Source organism: Citrus clementina, unplaced genomic scaffold (assembly GCF_000493195.1).
Source record: "Citrus clementina cultivar Clemenules unplaced genomic scaffold, Citrus_clementina_v1.0 scaffold_4, whole genome shotgun sequence".
NCBI classification, from domain to species: Eukaryota; Viridiplantae; Streptophyta; class Magnoliopsida; order Sapindales; family Rutaceae; genus Citrus; species Citrus x clementina.
This window is the reverse complement of record NW_006262274.1, coordinates 18228041-18250761: the sequence shown is the minus strand read 5'-3', so window position 1 is coordinate 18250761 and position 22721 is coordinate 18228041. Positions and strand designations below refer to the sequence as shown.

Genomic DNA, 22721 nt, shown 5'->3' with positions numbered 1-22721 from the left:
GATGGCAGCTGTGATTTTGTTATTTTGTTGTGACTGTTTTTTACTTTGAATCGTTCATTTGCTGGTTAGTTACACGTGTAATGTTGAGGGGTAAAAGATATATGTAGAGGGGAACACGTCATAAAAAAGACAGGAAATGGAAAATATTTCTTCTTTTCTCTCCGTCTTCTCCTGCAATCTCTGTTTCTCCATTAATTTTCATTCTTTTTGCTTCTTTTTGCGGGAGTCAGCACTTACTCCAAAAAGTGTAGCTCTGTGATATAAACTCTGAGTTGCAGAGTTGTATCAGGCATATTTCCTTACTTTTTTTTCTTTTTGAATTTCTTTTAAGACCAGCGATAATTAAGTGAATAAAGTTTTGGAAAATTAATAATACGTTATTGATAAAAATCGAGAAGCCGTAAGGCCTTACATCTCTTGCATATTAATAGAAAATCTAATGGGACATAATTCTTAAAATACTCCAGAATTCGTCACAGACATGTATTCTGAAATTTATTCGGTAGTAAAATACTAGAAATCAAAATAAATCAAATGACCGCCTCGTCAAAAGCTTTGAAACAGTGTCTCATATGTCTTGATCCGAACCAGTAGCCCAGGTTATGCACTACTCCAGATACCCTTCGGACGCCACGTCCTACATCAACATTAATATAAGTAAACACATAAACTCCAAAATAAATAGTACAAATAAATTGAGGAGCTTAATCATAAACAAGAAACATAAGCAGAATCTAACGTACGTTATAGTTTTAAGCAAGATTTTAGAAAATAAATAAGATGGAAAAAGAAAATATGTCAATAAGTTTGTCAGAACTGTTCAGAAGTACTATAGCATCAGACAAGATAGAGATAAGAAATTTCTTAACTGAACGTTATGTAAGTTAAAATCCAACAAACCAGAATTTCAAGTGCTCGAACTCGATCCGGGCAGCTTTGGACATCCCTTAATTATTTGAGCGCCAGGATTTTTGAAACCAAGTCTTGTCAACGCTGGCAATTTAAACAGAAACAATTTTTTCAGAGTCGACAAAGCGCATTCGTCTTGTTCACCACCGCTGTGTTTGTACACGGTCTCCAGACTATCACAGAACTTGATTTCGAGGACTTCAAGCCTTTTTGGAATCTGATCAGGTGAAGCGAAGACACACTTGAGCCTGGGGCAACAATCTAGATGCAAATGCTTGAGATTCTCCAAGTTCTTAACAGATTGAAGTTTGTGATTGAATAAACTCTCTACTTTAGGAAGGTTTGAGACCCACAAAATCTCCAGATTTCGAGCCAATTCAATGTCTTTTTCCTCACCGAAAATGCTCTCCATTTCAATGCACCTCGCTATCCAAAGTCCTTCCATTTTCACTAAACTGCCAGCATCTAAATCAGACAAGGATTTCATGGGTTTAGGCTCCACCCAAGAAATATATTCTGTATTGTTGAGGATTTCCTTGAGACCATCACAAATGCTTTTGAGTCCACGGATTTCTAAGAATTTAGCCGCAGCCTTACGTTCAGCCCAGCGGTAGAGATCGCTGAACATAACCCCCTCTGTTGCTTGTTCATTTGAAGGAGATAAAGGGATTGATATTTTCAATTTGAGTACCTCCTTCAGTTCAGGATTCTTCTCTAGTGACTGGACAATCTCTCCATCATTCGTCAGTATTGAAGGCTTTCCTTTTGCTTGACTTTCTACTGGAGTGAACACACCATTGGCTTGTCCACGTCTCTTATCTGTCACTTCATTGGCACTTTTCGGTGCTGAGATCTTGCTGGGATCCGCTTCCATTCCAGCATTTGACTGTGAATTCCCGCCATCGTTCACCAACACCGAAGGCTTTTTCCCTTTTGCTTTACTTTCAGCAGGATTGAACTCACCATGTACTCGTCGATGTTTCTTATCTGGTACAACATTTGAGCTTGTCGCTGCGATCTCACTGGGATCCGCTTTGATTCCAGTATCTGACTGGAAAATCTGGCCATCATTTGCCAGTATTAAAGGCTTTCTTCCTTTTGCTAGACTTCCAACAAGATTGAACACACCAGATGCTTCTCGATGCTTCTCAACTAGTACAAAATTGGAGCTTGTCACTGAGATCTCACTTGGAACCACTTTGATTCCAGTATTTGATATATCAAGAAGCTCAAGTTTTGGAAAGTCCTTCAATTTCGGAAGCTCAACCAATTTAGAGCAACCTGATAAGTCAAGCACCTCTAGATTTTCAAGTCCATTCATTTCAGGTAGCTTTTTCAACAACTCACAGTTCTTTAGAAAGAGCTTGCGAAGTCTATGAAGATTGGAAAGGGAAGGCAACTTTTTAAGCTTGGTGTTTGAGAGGTTGAGTTCGCGAAGGTAACCTAGATCATGAAAAGATTCATCTGAAATAGCAAACTCAGAGTCAGAAGCACCAGAAACATCAAGTACTTCAAGGTTTTTGAGTCCAGCAATGGGGGGCAGGCGTTTGAGTGTAGGACAATCTCTCAAGTGAAGTTCAGAGAGAGAGACAGGGAAAAGAGGCATTGGTTTGGTGTTTGAATCTCTTGGTTTTATTTCATGAAAGTTATGGAACTCAATTTCGGAGAGATAAAGAATTTTGAGGCCATCTAGGTTCTGCAAACTAGGAAATATGCATACCCTTTTGCAGCCTTCTATTGAGATCCGTGATAGCTTTTTAAGATAGCCAAATTTAGGTAGCCGTTTAATTTGGGTACGGGAAAGGTCAATCATTTGAAGATGCTGATGCTTGGATAAATCTTGCTCTGGGAAAAAAGTCAAAGAGGTTGCCCCAGAAAGATCAATTATCTCAAGGCGCGCAAGATCATTTATTCTAGGTAGTTTCTGCAAGGAAGAACAATCTCTCAGGATAAGGAAACGGAGATTAACTAGTTTTGAAAGTGACTGCAGGAATTTCATCTGGCATCCGGAGAGGTTAAGGCTTTGGAGTTTAGTCATTTCATCTAACAGTTTGTCTGGAATCTTTTGTACGGAGTTGGCACCAGAAATCTCAAGAACAGTTAATGTTTTAAGCAGCTCGATGTCAGCGATGCCATTCAACAAATCACAGTTCCTAAGTACAAGAAGCTTCATCGGTAACTTCTCCGCTTCAGACTTCTTCTCCGTTTTAGAACAGAGGTCTAGTGACTTCAACCCGGAATTGAAAATAGCAAGTGCATGGAGTTGCTTCATGCGAGCTAAGAATCCTTCATCTACTTCTAGGCGAAGACGGTTACCATCAATCAGCAGTGTGGAGACTCCATCCCATTTTTTAGGATCACAAATTGTTTTGATCATACCGTCAATCTGTGTGATTCTGCCAAGAGTTATCCTCTGATCTTCAACACCAGCCAGTCCCAAACGGGATGTCCCAAGAAATCCTGGAAGGGAATCCATCATTTCCAATGCCGCTCCTTCAGCAACGACATTGTTGTCCTCTTGTATCTTCAACATGCGTCGATCTATAAGCTCCATTAGAACAGCATGCCCCTCCTGATATTTTTGCTTAATATGTTCAAAAGAATCAAAATAGCCTTCCAATATCCACAGGGTGATCAATTCAATGTAATGAATGCCCCCATATTTGCTGCAGAATTGATTGCTATGGCAAAAGCAAAATTTAAGAACATCGGTTGGCAACATTGTATAGGCGCAGTGAATTAGAGGATTCACGCGTTCGGCTGCAATCTCGTAATGAGCTGCCTTTTCCAAAGCACTTTCTAGCGTCAAGCCTACCGAAGCATGTCGAGCAATGGCTTCTGCTATCATAGAGATGACAGCAGGCAAACCTCTGCTCTTTCTGGCTATTTTTTCCAAGAAGTCTTGATATGGTTGATATTTTGAACCTGGTTTAAAAAATTTAATCGTCTCATCCAAAGATAAGAGTCCAAGCTCGATCTCCTTAAGAATCAGAGGTGTAACTGCAGTCTCCATTCTAGGCCCGGGGATCTTCTCCGTAGCAGGGCGCGTATCCAACTTTCTTCTTGTGATTATGGTCACTAGTTGATCATCCTTGATGGAAGGAAGCAAAGCTCTAACATTGAACCATACTTTCTCCCACAGTTCATTTTCATTCTTCTGAATCCCGCTTTCATCCAGAACTAGCAGAAGATCGTATTTCTCTACCTTTTCCCCATTCTTACGAGGCGATGCTGCTTGTTTATTTTTGCTTTGAGGATCTTTTTGAGCATGTTCTTTTTTATTAGCTTGCTTTTCATTTTCATTAGCTTGCTTTTTTTCTTTAAGTTTGCCTTGAACCATCTCGTCATAGGTCTTCTTGTCCTCCTCCTTCTTCACATTGTTCTCTGCTTCCCATTCTTCAGCAGTTGAACTCCGACATAATATCTGATGATCAATGGCATCTTCTAGCAAGCCGGTTTTGGTTTTGTACACTTCAGCCCCGGATCCCCCGTCAGCGGTGCTGGTTTTGGACTCTCCATGTACAGACGTGGTTGAAGAGTTGGCTCCGTTTTTGTTGTCTTTCGGCTTGCTTTTGGCTTCCGGCACGATTTCTGTTTTGTACAGTTCACTCACGGATACCCAGAGTGTCTCATAGCACAAGCCATCCCTGATTGCAATTTGACATATATGCCTTGCCATCCAGGTTTTCCCAGTTCCAGAAGCCCCAACAAGAGCAACTATTTTTGAGACATTTTTGGCAGTTCCAGGATCTCCATCAAGAGCAGTTGTTGGCACATTCTTGCCATTTCCAGGATCCCCATCAAGAGCAGTTGTTGAGACGTTTTTGCGAGTTCCAGGATCAACTGCTGAGGCGTCATCTTTTTTCAGCAGGTCTAATATACGTTTTTCCCGATCATCTATTGTGTCTGTCCCCAAGTCATGTTGTTCTGTTATCTCCGAAGGCATTGCTACTGCGGAAACAAAAAGTAGAAAAATAAAGCATGCTCCCACGTATTAATTCTGATAGATAATAATCGCAAGTAGTTCAATTTGATCCTTTCCCTTACCCACTATTCTCTTCTCCCTTCTACAATATTGTAAAACATTCTACATTGAAATGTCACTTTATTATCAGCATTTTAAAATATATTTTGAACACCCGTATTTCTATTGTCCTTGCGTCGTTGTAATTGTAGTTTGGAAAAATAGTAATTTTACCCATTAATTCGTTTACAGCTTACGAATAATTGCACAGATACGATCTCGAATCGTTTTAAAAGGTTAAAATGTTTAAAGTAGAATTTAAATTTTACTTCAGGACAACTTATTTCAACTTAAATTTTTTACTTCAGATTTAAATATAAATTTTAAGTCATTGATTCATATAATCTAATGGTAGATATTGAAAATCAAAACATCATATAATGATGTTAATGTATTCACCGTTTAATTAAATCAATGACTTAAAAATTATCTTAAAATTTGAAGAAAAAATTTAAGTTGAAATAAGTTATCCTGAATTAAAGTACTAGATTCTACTTTAAACATTTTAAAATTTTAAAACGACTCAAGATCATATCAAATGGTGAATAAATTAACATTATTAAATGCTGCTTTGACTTTCAATATCTACCATTAGATAATATAAAATCAATGAATTAAAATTTATGTTCAAATTTGAAGTTGAAATAATGTAACCCTGTTAATTCCTTGTAAGGTCATTATGACAACTTGTATGATTGTTGATTTCAGGTTTTTTTTATTTGTTTTATTGAATTTAGGGCTATTCTTATAATTATGATTTTTATATTTTTCAAAATTTTGTAGAATAAAATAGTCTTTTAATTCATTTAAGGATAAAATAATTATTTTCAATATCAAAGTAGTTGATTGATACAAGTTTAGAAACAAATATAGTGCAAGTACATGTCAAAATTTTGTGGTGTACACATGAAAAAAGATAATTATAATTAAAAAATGAAATATTTAGAATGAGTAATGATAGACATCCCAAATTTTTTATCTTAAATTTCATCCGGATAGTGGCTGAATCACCATTTTTGTTCAAAGGGGCCATAAATCAATAATAGAAAACAACGAATTGAGGGAAATCATAACAGAAAAATAGACCTTAGAGGATTAGCTGTCGATCTAAACAAAATATGACTAATATATCAACAGGAAATTAAAAAATGAAATACCTTATTGGTGGAAAGCTGGGATGTCTGCTGTGAGAGGTCTTCTAAAATAAACAGCCTCAGTCGATTGAGAGCTCCGATTGAATGGATCTGTAATCCGGAAATAAATAAATAAAAAGAGAGTAGAGCTTCTGAAAGACAGAAAATTGTAGCAAAATTTTATGAGAACAAAGCAACGAGAGCCTTGAATAATATACATATGTCATATTTATATTTCTCTACCAATCGTAATAAATTTCATTTTTTTCCCCATCAAGTCAAAGAAAGCAGCAGCAAATGTATTAATCACATAGTTTTCCATAAATTTCCCCATTATTATTTTTTTTTAAAAAAGGAAAGAAAGAAAGGGAAGATAAGTACCTATAGAATACAATAAATCCAGCAAGATCACAATTGGGTTTCTCAATCAAGCAAACGAGAGCCGTAAACTGCAGAGAGAAAGAATTCGTTAAACAGTATAAAATTTTTTATTTGAAAAAAAAGCATTTTGCGATCTGTGTAAATTTACATGAAGCAAGAGTTTCATATATTACCCTTAGGGAGAGAGATACTGCAAACTGAAAGACAGTAGAAAGATAGAAGAATAGCGTTTTGGAGATACAAGACGTTTTAAGAGTTCTACCAGCTTTTATATTATACGACAAACTTCATTCATTCATAATAAATAAATAAATAAATAAATTACATATTTTATTGTTGCAATAGATTAACGTATATTTACTCTAAATTTATACACAACTTGGAAACAAACTATAAATTAATAGGAGGCTCTGTCATCTTCCTTACCTCAGCTCCCCATCACAATCGTAATTTAGGAAAAAAAATCAAAAAAAGATAAAGATAAAGAAAGAAACATGTTGTGCCCATTAATTCAAATACAGCTAGCAAATAATTGGATTGACCTGATCTGAAGTCGTTTTAAAATGTCTACAATAGAATTCATTGTTTTTTTAATTCTTTATGAAGTCATTAACAACTTCCTTGTTTGTGCATGATATTAATGAAAAGATTATAAATAAAATCTATCAATAATCGTGTCACTGGGATTAATTAATTTTATTGCTATGAGGATGTTATAACCTAATAGAAGTGTAATTATAAAAATTAGTGTTTTAACTTAGTTATCTTTAGTGCAAGTGATATAGAGGTAAAGTATGCGCTATACTAATAACTGATCAAAGAAGCATGTCAAATCCAACATATAGATGTTGATAAAAGAGATATACGTAGTTCAAAAAGGTAGTATATGTACCTAAGTAGTGTTGGAAATATACAAAGTGATCTTAAAAGTCTAAAAGTTTGCATTGTCTTTAATGTTTTTCTCTCAATACAAGTTCCATAAATATTGTATATTTTATAACTTACTGTTCCAAACAACTTTAAATTTTTTTTTTTCTATCTTAAGCATTTAATGTAACATAGTATGTATTATTTTAGAATACACAAATAATTATTACTATGTGAATGGAAGTTCCTTAAGACGCGATTTAGGAAAAAAAAATTACAATGTGGAGTTTATTCTTGTTAATAACAGGCCCAAATCATGACCAAATTTTTTATGATTATATAGAAGTTGTTCCTATGTAGAGTATTACTATAGATAGATTTTAATGAAATGTTGGGGATCTCATTATTTGAGGTCTAATTGTCTATTGGATGATGAATATAACATTATTTGTTATTGTATTTTACCATCTAATAAATGAATGCCACATCGATTGGAATTTAAGTTGAGACTTAAATATTGGAATCCTTAGCATTATTCAAAGATTATATAAATATACATGCAATTCAAATGATGTGTTATTAATCAATAATGACTTCTCTGCATTAGGTAATTGTCGACTTATTATATTATTACTGATGACATAATTTTATAGCATCAATAAATAAATAAATGACATGCTAAATGTCTTATCATTCAAGATAAAAACTTTGTAAAATAAGATATTGTCTCATGATTGGAATTATTATGTTTGATTGTTCTCATGTAAGCAGAATTGGTGGGTTTACATTCACTGGAACTAATACAGCAAAGTCAAAAATACTTGTCCAAATTTATTTATTTATTTTAAAAAGATAGGCGCTTGGATAGAGTCTAAATTTAATATTTAAATCTCTCATTTGAGATTTAAACTCGATTAATTAGTGAAAGAAAATTATTTAAAAACCAATGCGCTGTGCCAACTTATTTATTTATCTCAATTTATTTATTACGCTGCGTTGAACTTGCTGATTCAAGCGGAAATAAAAAATCTAAGCTTTGAAACTCGCTATGAAAAAATTAATCAACTTGATAATGGGGCACAGCGTTATGCGGAATGCCGCTAAACCCCATTGATTTTCTTTTTTAATTTTTTTTATTAAGTCACCACTCCATATATGAATGTAAAATTACTTTCTCGATGATGAGGCCCACCGGCTAGTTGCTTTAAAAAACGACCATTTTTTAAATATATTTAAATCAGGAAAGTTACATTTGATCTATGCACTCATTTATATACACACACATGTAGAGTTATAGACTAGTGTTTAGATACTAGATAGGTTCAATAAGTTCTTTCCCAAGATCTAAGAGAAGTATAGATATATTACAATCAATTAATACATGCATGATATGTATAGTTAAATTTAATATAAATACTACTTGCATGATAATTTTTTAAAATAAATACACATATGTAATAATATCATTTACTTATTGCATGACTGACATAATATCTCTGATGTATTCTAAAATTTCTCGAAAAAGAATTAAAATAATAATAAAAAGTGTCATTCACGTACAGCTGGAGATATTAATTTATTAACTGGCCATACTAATTTATTGGCTGGATCATGTGATGTCGTTTTAAAGTGTTTAAATATGTTTTTTTTTAATTAATGCTTAAGTCATTATTAACAAACAAATTTAAGAAGGTAATTATGTGTTTTAACTTTCATTAATTTATTTACCATAATTCTAAAGAAAATAACTTAGCAAGGCAGCAGTGGATGCCAGTTAGTCCAGTTGTTTAACTTTTCGGAGAGGAAACAAAAGGTCTGGAAAAAATTAAGTTAGTATTAGGCAACGATAATAATAATATATTAAGGTTGCAATTTGGAAGCTGCCTAGCTAGATTAATAGTTAATTACCTATCCGGAATTTTTAATAATCATCAAATTTAATAATCGTTGTCTTGGTTTTCGAATCTAACTCGTTGTTTATAGAAGTTTGGCACCTTTGCCATCGGCCACAGTCATTTGTCCATCGGTTCTTGATAATCTGTGGCACAACAAGAAATGTTCAAGTGGGTCAAATAAAGAGGAAATAAGATGAAAAAAATAATAATAATAACAGTTAACAAAAGAAAGAATAGGAATCATATGTAAGATGTAAAGGTGTTTAGATGTGATTTCCTATTTTGTAAGGGAAGATATTTTATCAACTCAATTAGTTACGTTAAAAGGATATTATTTTATTTAAATCAATTTATTTAATAAACCCATGATTAAAATTTTATTTTGAAATTTTACTCATACCTACCTGCATAAATGCCCAAATACCGTTCTCTTTATAAAATAAATGCCCCAACGACCGTTCTCTCTATAACATAAATGCCCAAACTACCATTCTCTTTATAACATTGTTTGATACTAGAAAAGAAGGAAAAGAAATAAATAAACGTGAGATCTTTCTAATGGAAAAGAGAGGAACTTATTGATTGTTGGTGGGATACAAAGATCGATGATCAAAAGAATTTATAATATCACAATAGTTTGTACACAATAACATGCACATCCATAGAATTTTATATCACTAATAGTTTTACTCGTACATAGGTTTTAACTCTTAAGTAGGACACAAATTAATGATGGATGGTCAAATTTGAACTTCAATTGCAAAATATTATTTAGTCAATGAAAGTAGTCCCAACTCCCATCAACATAATTGTTTGGTCGAACAGAGTTTAGAAACTAGTAAAAGTGGCACAACAACAATTTTGCAATATGAAACGCTGACAAAAATGTAAATTGATCTCTCCGGTGGAGTACGGGAAATTAAATAAACATGCATGATGGGTGATGGATGGCCAAGCTATTTGCCCACAATCAGTTTTGATCTTCCTTGGCCCTTGTTAATCTTGAACTGCTCTCCAAGACCAAAGTGAGCCATTAACAGCCAAACAAAAGTAATAAGCTCTCCACCTGAACTAACTAGCTGGGCATGTGCCCTAGGATCGCAATGAGTTGCTGCATACGACAACAGTTCTAACCACACTTTGCTCATCAACTCCCATCTGTCCCTCTTCTCCAACTTTTTCAGCTCTTTGGCCAGAATACTTCCGTCAAACAACACAGACTTGCTTCTATCTCCCTTCACCGCAGAAGGTTTTACATAAGTTTTCACATTCAGAATTTTTTCACAGGCTTCCTTTTCATCAGACGGTACCTTTCTTTTAAAGAACCTCTTGGCCTCGGCAAGGGTATCTCGAAACCTTATTTTGCCAATGCCCGCCACAGCGGACATCATGGTGGGCTGCATGATCAAAAGATACATCATGTAATCCGAGAGTAGCTTGCTGAATTCAAGATCGTTATACTCTTTCTGGAGAGCCTCCTTGGTGGATTCATCAATGGTATTATCGTCAGAAGTAGTACCTGACGTTCTATGCTCGTCCTTTTTGTCTTCGAAATAAAGGAGTTCCGTTGCAATGTGCCATAATAGAATGCTTTCGTCATATGCAACATCAGTAACGTAACTCAATAATTCCTTGATACGCACCCCATCAGGATCCCAATCCTGCATTATCCATTCCCCCTTAGCCGACGATATACTCTCGGCAGCCTCAGGATCATCTGCATACTGAGCTTTTGTTTCAATTTCCCTGAATATGAACTGCCACAGCTCCTTAGTGAACGGCTCATGTGAAACATAAATTATCCCATCCAAAAGCTCCTTTATGCCAACAAAATCAAGTATCCAGCAGCCTACAGCAAGAATGAATTTAATCCAGAGATAGTAAATGACTATGTCCCAGATGTATACTGAAACTTTAATGAATTTTCTTATGCATTTAAATTGAGTGAGCCATTTGAACGGAAAGGCTAAACACTGAATTGTTTTCTCAATGCCGGATCGAACAAATATCTTTATGGAAGAGGCCATTTTTTCAAGGAATGGACCAATGCCTAAACAATCTAGAACTCTCTCAGAGGCAAATAGAAACCAATTCTTGACTCTGTGTCTCTTTTCTGGACGTCTCCTGAGGCAAAATCTTATCAAGTTGTGTCCTGAGACGTATCCAGACCAGCGGCGAAAGAGCGTAGGTGTGGCCAACAGCTGGTGCTTGAGCTTGACATTGCTTTTGTCGGTTACCTTTTCTTCCCAATGATAGTCCTGCCACCATGGACTCTTGAAGTAGAGAAAAAGCTGGAGAATTTTCGCAAAGAACGATTTGACCATCTTTATGATTCTGAATCCTGAATTACTATCCCGATCGCGGGTGAGAGCAGCCAACGTCCAATCAGAGAAAATGAACATGAAGAAAGCTACGACGTCCAGGGCTATGGCACCCCAGAACAAAGTGTATGTAATTCCCACATCAAAACCTTCATATTCGTGCTTCTTCACTCTGAAATAGAAATAACAAAGAGCTGCGGCAACCGAACCAGAAGCTGTTAACCGGAAAATAACTCCCCACCAACTATGCGTGACATTAACTTTGGTATAGAAGACTTCATAAATGAAGTTGAGTTCCACCTCAATTATTTTCAAGGAATCTTCGGCATGTAAAGTTCGGAAGAAATTTCGGCTGTCATCACGCTCCCGGAAGCTGTAGATGATATCCACGAGTAGCCCTTTGAAAATACTGAAGTAATGATGAGCATAGTGTACCACATCTAGATTGGTCAGCGCCCTCTTCTTTAGTTCAACCTTGAGCTTTTTCTCAGCCTCTGGGATCGTAATTATTCTGGCAGGAAGTTGGGCCTTTATCTTTGACTCATATTCTTCCATGAGCTTCGCATAATTTGGGCCGGGGTCGGCATCCGAAAGCATGGACTCTCTGAATCTGTCCACGCTTCCAAGATACAGAGCACGACTCCGCTCAAAATACTTGATGACACCGGCTACAAACATGAGAATCGATGGGACAAGTACCTTGTTTTTGGGGAGCGATAGGAGGAAGACATACACAGCGGAAGCAGCCTGGGTTATAAGGCCAAGGCTGTGCCTGAGCCAGAGCTCATTATCTTCCAGGGCCAGAGCAGTTATGGTGTCCGGACCACCGAGATGTAGCAAAAGAAACGTGGGCCAAAATGCTAACAGTTGATTGTTGTGTTTTGGATCTGAAGGGCCAGGATTGTCGCCTTGGCTGTCGGAGATGAGTCCAACGGCGTAATTAGCAGCCCAGTCGGCAAGCAAGTAAGCTGACCAAATCAGCATCACCAGCAATTTGTTCCCCGAACCCTTTCTGGACGGAGCGAACAGAATTAAAAACGTCTGAAGTGAGAGACTGAGCAAGATTATGCCCCTAATATTCCAGTCATCCCATACGTCTTTCCACTTCTTAGGGATTGGATCGGCGGCCATTTCTGTCTTTGATCCGGAAAATTTAGTTGATTAAATGCGCAAGTGTATATTCATACATATATCTTCTGTTCGAGAAAGACTTCTGTTCAGGTGTAAATGGATGAACCTATGAACAATAAAGTTCTAGTCAACTCATATTTTCTTTTGATTATGGTAATTTGCAGTTTAATATTCAGTAAACCTTGACTGATTAATTTAATACGGGGCTTTTGTCGTGAGGGCAATCAGGAGTTCAAGCTTAAAAATATAAATTTAATCTGTAATGGATAAGGGGTGGGGTGCATAGTTAAAAAAATAAAATTAAATAATTTCCAAGTGGAAATTTTTCATCTACTTTTCAGTTAATTAAAGGAAGAATGCACTGTGGATTGCTTTCTGACAAATTATTTTTTACCATTTAGGTTTATGATAATTTTTTCTTCATAAATACAGTTGAAAGTAAATGTGACATTTTAATAAATAAATAAATTAATTTTAATTTATAGAGATATCGCACAACTAATTTTTATGTAAAAAGACTGCATTAATCCTTTAATAGAGTGCTTTCTCTACTAATATTTTATCATAGGAACAGCATGATGATTAAACAATTATCAGCAATTAAAGTGGTAAAAGAAATTAAGGAAGATATATGAAAGTCACATTCCTTTTTTATTAAAATAATAAAATAAACCTTATTTACTTTAACTTAGAAGTTAGGTTAACTAATTACTTGGTAAGCACTATGTTAAAAATGTCTCAGGATCTTTTACTGAGTCATTTTCTAGCAGTTTTATTTGGTTAGTTATCCTAGTTCGAATGCTGAAAAAGGTAGAGATTAAAAAATTGATTTCATCTCTGTCTTACATTTACCAAAAAAAAAAAAATTACCATGTCAAAAATCAAAGAAAAAGAACAAGGTTGATGAGTGAATACGGACAAATTAGTTGAAAAGTATGAGGAACTTATCTCTTATTGATTGATTCTTGGACAACTGACTTGAGTATTTTTAAATACACAATTTGGCATGTAAAATAATAAAAACCTATTTGGACAGTGATTTATTTAATGAGTGTATCTTTCAATTGTATAAATAGAAACCTATTTGGACAGTGATTTATTTAATGAGTGTATCTTTCAATTGTATAAATAAAAACCTATTTGGACAGTGATTTATTTAATGAGTGTATCTTTCAATTGTATAAATAGAAGTAAGTCCGAAATTAGTCGTCAAACAAAAATGAAATGCAAAATAAAAATAAAACTGTTCACACTTGATAGCATATTCCATAGTTAGCGGGCTCACGTCCCAACAAATAGAAAAGAGAACGGCCACCATCGGCTGTTTAAAATTTTTCTAATTGAAGTCAAAGTCTTTAGCAACTAAAATATTTTTCTTTCAAGACTCAAGAGGGCTTGTAGTTGAAACCTACCCAGGAACAGCTAATCCTAACGTTAATGACTTCAATTTAATAGTTAAAAAAGGAAGAATGCACTTTGGATTTCTCTCCGAGACATTATTTTTACCACGTAGGTTTATTGATAAAATTTTGATGGGTGTTTTTTTAATGATAGTTCCTGACTTAGTGCCTGTTTGGTATGGCTTATTTAAGAACCATAAGTGCTTATTTAATTGTATAAGTACTTTTTAAAAAATTTTATGGTGTTTGGTTATTTTTTTAGTAGAGTTTTTTAGCTTAAATAAGCTAATTTACCTCTACTAGCAAAAGCCCAAAATTTGAGCTTTTGGGAGTAAAGGTTAGAGAGCTTTTCTAAAAAATATATAATATAAAAAATATCACATTTTAATTGTTCAAAAATATTTTTTTTATTGACAACCAAACACCCAATGATTTTTTGTCCAAAAACTCTATTGGTATAAGCTCTACTGCTATAAGCTCTACTGTTATAAGCTCTATTTAATAAGTTGTACCAAACAGAGCCTGATTCAAATGTAGGGTACAATTCTTACAATATTGTAAATGAGTTTTACAACATTATTAACGATTTTACAACGTTATAAAACCTATTCACAATGTTGTAAAAGTCGTTTCCATACTTTAATAAAGTGCAAAAACACTTATTAGAAAATTTTTAAAATTTTAATAACTTATTTCATTAAAAATAATACTGTTAAAAATAAATGTGACATTTTAATAAATTAACTAGTTACTCTTAGTTTATAGAGATCTTGGACAATGAATTTATATGTAAGAAGACTAAATTTACCCTTTAACAAACTGTTTTCTCCATTACTATTTTAACATAGGAACCATATGATGTATTGAGAATTTATCAAAAATTAAACTGGTTAAAAAAACAAAGTTACGATAATGAAAATCTCATTCCTCCTTGATTATTAAAAAAGAATGATACTATTGGCACACTTGTAATATCCTCTTAAAATCCCTCTTACTTTTGTTGACAAAATTTACCCCTAGCTTAAAAATCTCCTACACACACATCCAGTGCAAAGGTGCAAATGAAATTTTACAGTTGCAGATTTATTCTTCTTTTTAAGAGTTTGATGAATAATAAAATGTTGTCACTTTGCCAGTGGCAAAATTAGTTTTGCGCTCATTAAAATAATCCATCAATTTATATATTATTATTCTTGATTATGTCAAAAAATATAAATTGTACCTTGTTTTGATGCATGGAGGAGGAATCCAACTCCATAAAAATGGTTTTCTTGAATAGAAATAATGATCATGAAGATGAAACATTCCATGCCTTGTTGCGAGCCCTTAGAAGTGCTCACCTTATTCAAATTTCAATTCTTTCTTATTTTAAATTTTAAGATTGAGAGAATTTGAACAATAGACACAACTAACATAAAAATAATAAATACAATAAGTTATCAACTATTATCTTGTTTGTAAAAAAAAAGAAGGAAGATGCACGGTTAACTTTAACAATAAGAGAAACGCAGAAATTTTTGTTTAAATACTTAAAAAAAAAAAAGACAACAGACATCATGAATGCCGTTTTTTTTTTTTTTGAAAAGAAAGTAAACCTTTCATTAAACTAAACTTTCAGCCATACATAACACATCAGCTGGGAAATTGTTTCTCCAAATAACAGATTCTGAGCTACACAAAGCTCTTTTAGCTAAAAAATGGGCAAAATCATTACACTTCCTTGGAACATGTTGGAAAGATATCAATTGGAAATCTTGTGTGCTCTTGTGGATGTCTGACATAGTCCACCAAATCTCTGTCCTGTTGCTAACTTTCTTATTTGCTAAGTCAGCTACATTTTTGCAGTCGGTCTCCATAATCACACTTGACAGACTAAGATCCTTGGCTACCTCCATACCCCACTTGACGGCATGAGCTTCTGCTATAGCTATGTTCCCCTGGAAATTCATGCTTTTCACTGCTGCTGCTAACACTTGCCCTCGATGATTTCTGATGACCACGCCCAAGCCTGCACTCTTCTTATCTTCTTTGACTGCTGCATCAACATTGACTTTCACTTTGTTGTTTGGTGGTGGAGTCCATATCTGCATCTTTCCCTCTACTGTATTTCCATGGCTCTCCCGTTTTTTAACCTGCTGTGCCTGATACACTTCCAAGACTGCTTTGCCCATAGCCACTGACCCTATTGGATCTATCTTTTTTCCTTGAAAAAGGAGTTTGTTTCTAGCATGCCAAGCAACCCACCAAATCGTGGCCACGTAATCTACCTCAGACTTAGCCCAATTATTCATGGCCCCAAGCATGACACTAAGCATGTCTTCTCTGATGACACTCTTCACCTCATTCTCCAAGTGAGTACATTTCCAGATTTTCCGAGCCACTCTGCATTCCATCAAGGCATGGAAAACATCTTCACAACCTGATTTGCATAAATGGCATATCGGTTCCTTCAGCACTTTCCTTCTCCACAGATTTTCTGCCGTTGGCAGCAGGTTCTTTGCAGCTTTCCACACAAAGATCTTAATTTTCTCTGGTAAGTTTAGCCTCCAAATATGTTGCCAGCCCTGTGGAGCTCCTGTAGATCCAGTTGGAGATTCAGAGAACTTAATTTTGAGAGCTAGTTGATATCCACTCTTTACTGAGTATATACCTTTCTTATCATAATGCCATATCACCATATCTTCTTGAGGAGTTCTCGGTAAAGGGATATTCCTTATGATTTCAGCATCTTCCTTTGCAAAGTTTTGATTGATCATTGTTTCATTCCATTGGTGATTTTGATCAAGAAGCTCTGAGACTCTAGATTCAGTAGGCAAGGACTGTACCAGGATTGGTTTGAAGGTTGAGGGCCTAGGAATCCAGTTGCTTGAATGAATCTGAATTTTTTCTCCATTTCCTATCCTCCACCTAATCCCTTTTTGCAGCACATGTCTCCCCCACACAATACTCCTCCAAATGTAGGAAGGGTTCGAGCCTATTTTTGCCTTGAGGAAATCTGTTTGCTTGTAATATTTTGCTTTTAGCACCTTGGCTACCAAGCTGTCAGGATTCTGTATTAGCCTCCAGCCCTGCTTTGCAACTAGTGCCTGATTGAAACTTGAGAAATCTCTAAAACCCAGCCCCCCTCTCATCTTGGCATGGCTTATTTTCTCCCATTTTTCCCAATGAATTCCCCTCTTGTCTCCTTTGGACCCCCACCAGAATCTTGCCACCGCTCGCTGAATGTCATTGCATAATCCTATAGGAATCTTGAAAACGCTCATAGCATAAGCTGGGATTGCTTGGGCTACGGCCTTAATGAGAGTCTCCTTACCACCACTTGAGAAAAACTTGTGTTGCCAATTAATGAATGCCGTTTGTTTAGGGGAAAGAGTGATATTTGTGTTCATAGAAATTATTTGATGTTTTAAATTATTTAATGTGGTATATTTAGAAAAGGGTTTTAGGAGGATAACAGAAGGGTGCCAATAGTGCAACTCATTGAAATAATTAAAATGATCCGCAGACCGGCTTTAACTTTACTATCCAACACAGTTAACTGAGAAGCCAAGGTTAATTAACTAGGTAGCTTGGTAAGTGCCATGTGATCAAAAAATAAAAGAAAAAAAGAACTAACTAATTAGTAAGTAGAGTGAATACGGACAAATTATTTGCAAGTAAGGAACTTATTGTGTCTTATTGATAGATTCTTGGACAACTGATTTGAATATTTTTAAATACACAATTTGGCATATAGAATAACAATAACAATTTGGACGGTGATTTATTTAATGCATCTATCTTTCAATTGTATCCGGTTAATGGAAAGTCCGAAATTAGTCGTCAAACAAAAATTAAATTAAAAAGAAGAAGAAAACCGTTCACACTTGATAGCTAGCATATTCCATAGTTGGCGGGCTCATGTCCCCAATAAATGCATAGGCTTTGGAATTTTAATATTTGAATTTTAACTTAAATTTCAATATCATGTGTTATTCATATATTAAATAATAAATTTTATCATTTATTATTTAACTGGGTTTGCTCCCCAGTTCGAGTCGCAGGGAAGTCGTTTTTGTTGGAAGAACATGTGCCTTCCGGTTCGAGCGGGGACTTCTAGTCTGGGTTGTGGTACGGGCTTAAAGGTGTCTCCCACAGTTGGGGCCTTTCCCAGAATACCTCATGGTTAAGACCAAAAAAATAATAATAATAAATTTTATAATTTATAAAATTACTTAATTATTATCTAATAAATAAATGCCACATTAATTAAGAATCAAATTGAATCATAGATTTCCAGTACCTACTATTACTCTTTAATCTTTATTTAATTCTAATTGAAGTCTTACTCTTTAACAACAAAAATATTTTTCTTCGTTGAAACCGACCCAGGAACAGCTAATCCTAACATTAATGACTTCAATTTAACGGTCAATAGTTGGCACACTTGTTCAAAAAGTCAAATTATATTAAGCGGAGAATATTGATGTGGCTTTTTTTGTTTTCTTTGGAAGAGAAACAAAAATTATGAGGCATCAATCTAAGCAAGGAGTAATGACTTTGAGACCGAGTAAATTGAAGAACGACAGGGTTTTAAATTTAAGCTTAGTAAACTGAAGACCCAGATCAGGTAAGAAATCACAAACTCAATTTTACTCCAGTTTTTGACATGAAGATCTTAAATATATCCCGTATCATTTTTCAGCCTAAATTAAACTACATCTAATGTTTATCAAATATTTAATAAATTTTACTTCATATCTAATGATTTCATTTTAGAATTATAATAAAAAAATCATATTGCTTTAATTTTAAACTTATCTTAACTAATTAAAGTTTTTTCTTCCTTCCTAAGGTCTATCTCCAGTGGTGAGAGCTGGGGTCCTAAAACTTAAGTCATAAGTTTGGACTTTACTTACTAGTGTGTGTGCATTAATTAAAAAAAATTAAAGGTTTATTTTTGTTTTCTCAATACGTGTAATTGATATGCTTATGATTAAAATTCAAAAATTCATTGATATATCATGAAAAGGGTTTTACCCCTTTTGCAGGGATTAGAAGCCCCTAAAAGTACCCTTATATTTACATTTGATAAGAGTAATTATGAGAGAGCATATGAAAAAAATAGGAGGGCAGTTATTGAGGTGGGGTCTCTGCATGGAGAGAGAAAACTTAAAAATTATTGATTATGTTATTTTGACAAATTTAATCAATTGATTTATCTTAATTCAACGAATACTAACAAATGAAAAAAATAAAGATACTTTCAGGAGCCGTTGGTCCACCCTCATGATGATACAACGGATAAGAAAAAAATTTGGACCATATAACAGTGTATTTTTATTTTTTTATTTTTAAGAAAAGAAGAGGTTCCCCAAAATCTATTAAAAACTGCCTTAGAATTCTGGCTGGACATGAATATCTTTGATCTCTGAACAACAAACAGTTTATGCAGAAGTTGAACTCAAGGCCTCAATAATAAAGAAGAAACACCAGTTCTCTCAACAATATGGGGCAAGTAAGTCAAAACGGTGAAATAGGTGGATCTAGCAGCGACGGCGGAGATAAATCAAAGCCTGAAGAAAGTAAGCAATCATCAAATGAGATCTTGGAACAAGGCCATGAGAACAACGTTTCAAGCTCGTCACCGAACTGTACCAATCAGCCTAATGTCCCGAAGGTCTCAAAGTCAAAACCACCAGCCAATGTTCATGGATTCGGTAATGAAGAGCTACATCTCCAAAAATTGCTTTCCAATCGCGGAACTGACGATCAGTTCAGGGCAATTGGGGTTGTAGGGGTTGCCGGGGTTGGCAAAACAACACTCTGCCAGAGAATCTTCCACAAGCCTGATGTAAAGACCCAATTTGTTCCCAGGATATGGGTCTGCACTATGTCTGGGCAGAAAACGGCTGAAAGTATTGTTAAAAGAATTCTCAACCGTCTTGGCGTTGATGATCGTACAACAAATTCCTTTGAGGGTCAAGGACTTGCTTTCCTGGATTATGTTCTTCAACAGCAGTTGATTGGCAAGAGATATCTGATCGTTCTGGATGATTTTGAGGACATGGAAGTGTGCAAACACCTTTCGAAAGTACTGCCTAGAGGATACGGGGAAAGATTGATTATCACAAGCAGAGATGAGAAATTAACTACGGAGATGGTTGGAGAGGAAAACTTGCATCAACTTCAGCCACTTTCCGATCAAGAGAGCTGCTGGTTAATATACAGAGACTCAGTTCGGGATAAGGATGCGGAGCTTAAATCTCAAGCTAGAAAAGATTTGGAGGAAAAACTTGAAAAATTGCAAGGCCAAAACGAGTCCGATGCCATGCTGATGGAGGAGAGAAAGTCAATATACAGAGACGCAGTTAATTTCCCAAGTTCAAAGCAATTAGTGGAGGAACTTGGAAAATTACAAGGCGAAAATACAAAACTGATGGAGAGAAAAAGGTCAATTCTAAGAGACTCAGCTAATTTACCAAATTCAAAACAATTAGAGGAGGAAGTTGAGAAATTACAAGGCCAGATTACAAAAATGATCGAGGAGAAAAGAGCAAAGCAGAGGGAGCAAAGAAAGAATGCAGAGGAACTCAAAAGAAAGTGTGGCGGTCTTCCATTAGCTGCAAAACTGCTGGGGGAAATTAAGGCCCAAGAAGAACTCCGAAGAAAAGAGAAGCTGCTGAAGGACATTTTGGATGAGATTGAGAGGGTTGTTGCAGCCAATAAACGACCTGAACCCGAAACTCAAGAACAAGATGCACAGACTCCGGCTACGGAGGGAGAATCCAATTCAGTCGAGCCAACGGCCAGCATTGTGAATGCTTAGTACTTCTTGTTCTTCTTGCTTCAAATTGCTTTGTTACTTTTAAATTCTGTTGGGTTTGATCTTTGCCGAGTTTGAGTTTTGATGTTGCTGTATTTCCTCTCATATGAATAAATTTTGCATTTCTGTTGTCTCTTGCTCAATGAACGTGCATTCATACTATTTGTACTTACAATTTAATTGAAAGGGATTTCCAATGAATATGACCCAATAACATTTAAATTACAGGAATATGAGTCAAAAAATGGGGGGAATTGCGCGGGATATACCCCATTTCCTCCAAAATACCCAAAATATACCTAAAATTATTACACGCTTTAATCTTATACATATATACTTTAAAAAAAATTAGAGAATATATAAAAATATCCTCTAAGTTGATTAACGAGACGGGTAACGAGTTGAGTATACTCAACTTCAATTGAACCATAACTAACTAAGTTCCCTAAATAATTCTCAACTTCTTTCGTGTAAGTCGATGACAAGTCGAGAATATTGGACCTCAATTGAACCATGATGATTAAGTCTCCTGAAAAAATTCTTGACTTCTTTAATCAAGTTGGGTAGCAAATTAAGTATAATTAACCTCAATTGAACCACGAATAATTAAGTATTCTAAAAAATTCTCAACTTTTTTAATGAAGTTCGGTAACGAGTTGAGTATATTCAAGTTTAGTTGAACGACAATCAATTAAGTAACTTAAAAAATCCTCGACTTCTTTCATGAAAGTTGGGTAACGAGTTGAGTATACTTGACTTCAATTGAACTATGACCAATTAAGTCGCCTGAAAAATTCCTGACTTCTTTAATGACGTCGGGTAACAAATTGAGTATACTCAACTTCAGTTGAACCATAACTAATTAAGTCCCTGAAAAAGTCTAGATTTCGTTCATGGAATTTAGGTAATGAGATGAGTATATTCAATCATGATTGAACCACAACCAATTAATTCCCCTGAAAAATTATCGACTTTTTTCATGGAAGTTAGGTAATGAGTTGATTATATTCGACTTCAATTGAATCATGACCAATTTAAGTCCCTTGAAAATTTTGAGACTTTTTCATGGAAGTTGGGTAACTCTGGACATTATCTGTATCAATAAGTCATTATCTTCCAAGTATATGAAAAAAGAATTAAAAAATAATAGTGACTGTAACAACCATAAAGAATCCAACAAAATTAAATACAATGTCATCTTATAACAATTAGTAAAGTCATCATTATACAATTTTAGTAGGGAAATCCTTACACAGTGACTCAGGATAGTCTTTCATCTACTCCAAGCACTCAAGCCATGACCTAAAAACTCCAAGACACCACCCCTTAAAGTTAACATACCATCTATGATCCTCCATCAAGCCTTGTATAGACAAATAATTTTGAATTTAGTACATGTTTAAACAACATCAAGGGAATAAATAAGCATAAATTGATGGCAATACATAAATGAATACAAAGAATTGAGACACTTGCATATAAATTTGAAACAAGGCGTTATCCTTAAAGACTTATTCCACTTTTACACTAGTTGTTCAAAAAATTACTCGACTTGTTTAAAGACTTACTAGACTTTTACATGACTTGTTCAAAAAATTACTTGGCTCCTACTCGACTTTAAAATTACTTATGTTCAAAAAACTTAAAATTGATACTCAACTTATTCAATAGACTTACTTAACTTAGACTCGATTTATTCATAAACTTATTTGACTTCTACTTAGCTTGTTCAAAGACTTGTACAACTAATTAGCCGAATTATTCTATACTACTTGACTAATTGCCTGATTTATACTTTACTACTAGGCTTATTATTACTCGACATATTTCTCAACTTCCTACTTGACTTACATTA

The 22721-nt window shown here is 34.8% G+C and overlaps 2 protein-coding genes across 4 annotated transcripts; both read right to left on the bottom strand.

The window, feature by feature from the left end:
- Window positions 1–422: 422 nt before the first annotated feature.
- Window positions 423–6670, bottom strand: LOC18043464 (putative disease resistance protein At4g19050). 3 transcript variants are annotated; one of them, XM_024185941.1, is made up of 5 exons: window positions 6621–6670; window positions 6448–6515; window positions 6091–6218; window positions 901–4860; window positions 423–637 (listed from the first exon to the last, which is right to left on the bottom strand). In XM_024185941.1, exon 4 carries the CDS (start codon window positions 4853–4855, stop codon window positions 908–910), a length of 3948 nt encoding a protein of 1315 aa, XP_024041709.1. In that variant the 5' UTR covers window positions 4856–4860; window positions 6091–6218; window positions 6448–6515; window positions 6621–6670; the 3' UTR covers window positions 423–637; window positions 901–907. The 3 variants fall into 3 exon arrangements, with proteins under 3 accessions (XP_024041709.1, XP_024041710.1, XP_006437481.1); XM_024185942.1 differs by having other exon boundaries at window positions 870–4860; window positions 6091–6177; XM_006437418.2 differs by having other exon boundaries at window positions 6091–6177.
- A 3495-nt stretch (window positions 6671–10165) lies between these two features.
- Window positions 10166–12661, bottom strand: LOC18043463. Its single transcript, XM_006437417.2, has one exon. The coding sequence runs from the start codon at window positions 12659–12661 to the stop codon at window positions 10166–10168; it is 2496 nt and encodes an 831-aa protein (XP_006437480.1).
- Window positions 12662–22721: the final 10060 nt, after the last annotated feature.

Bases quoted from the DNA above. Each gene is read 5' to 3' on its own strand.
- LOC18043463 (XM_006437417.2), bottom strand. From the start codon at position 12,661: ATGGCCGCCGATCCAATCCCTAAGAAGTGGAAAGACGTATGGGATGAC.
- LOC18043464 (XM_024185941.1), bottom strand. From the start codon at position 4,855: ATGCCTTCGGAGATAACAGAACAACATGACTTGGGGACAGACACAATA.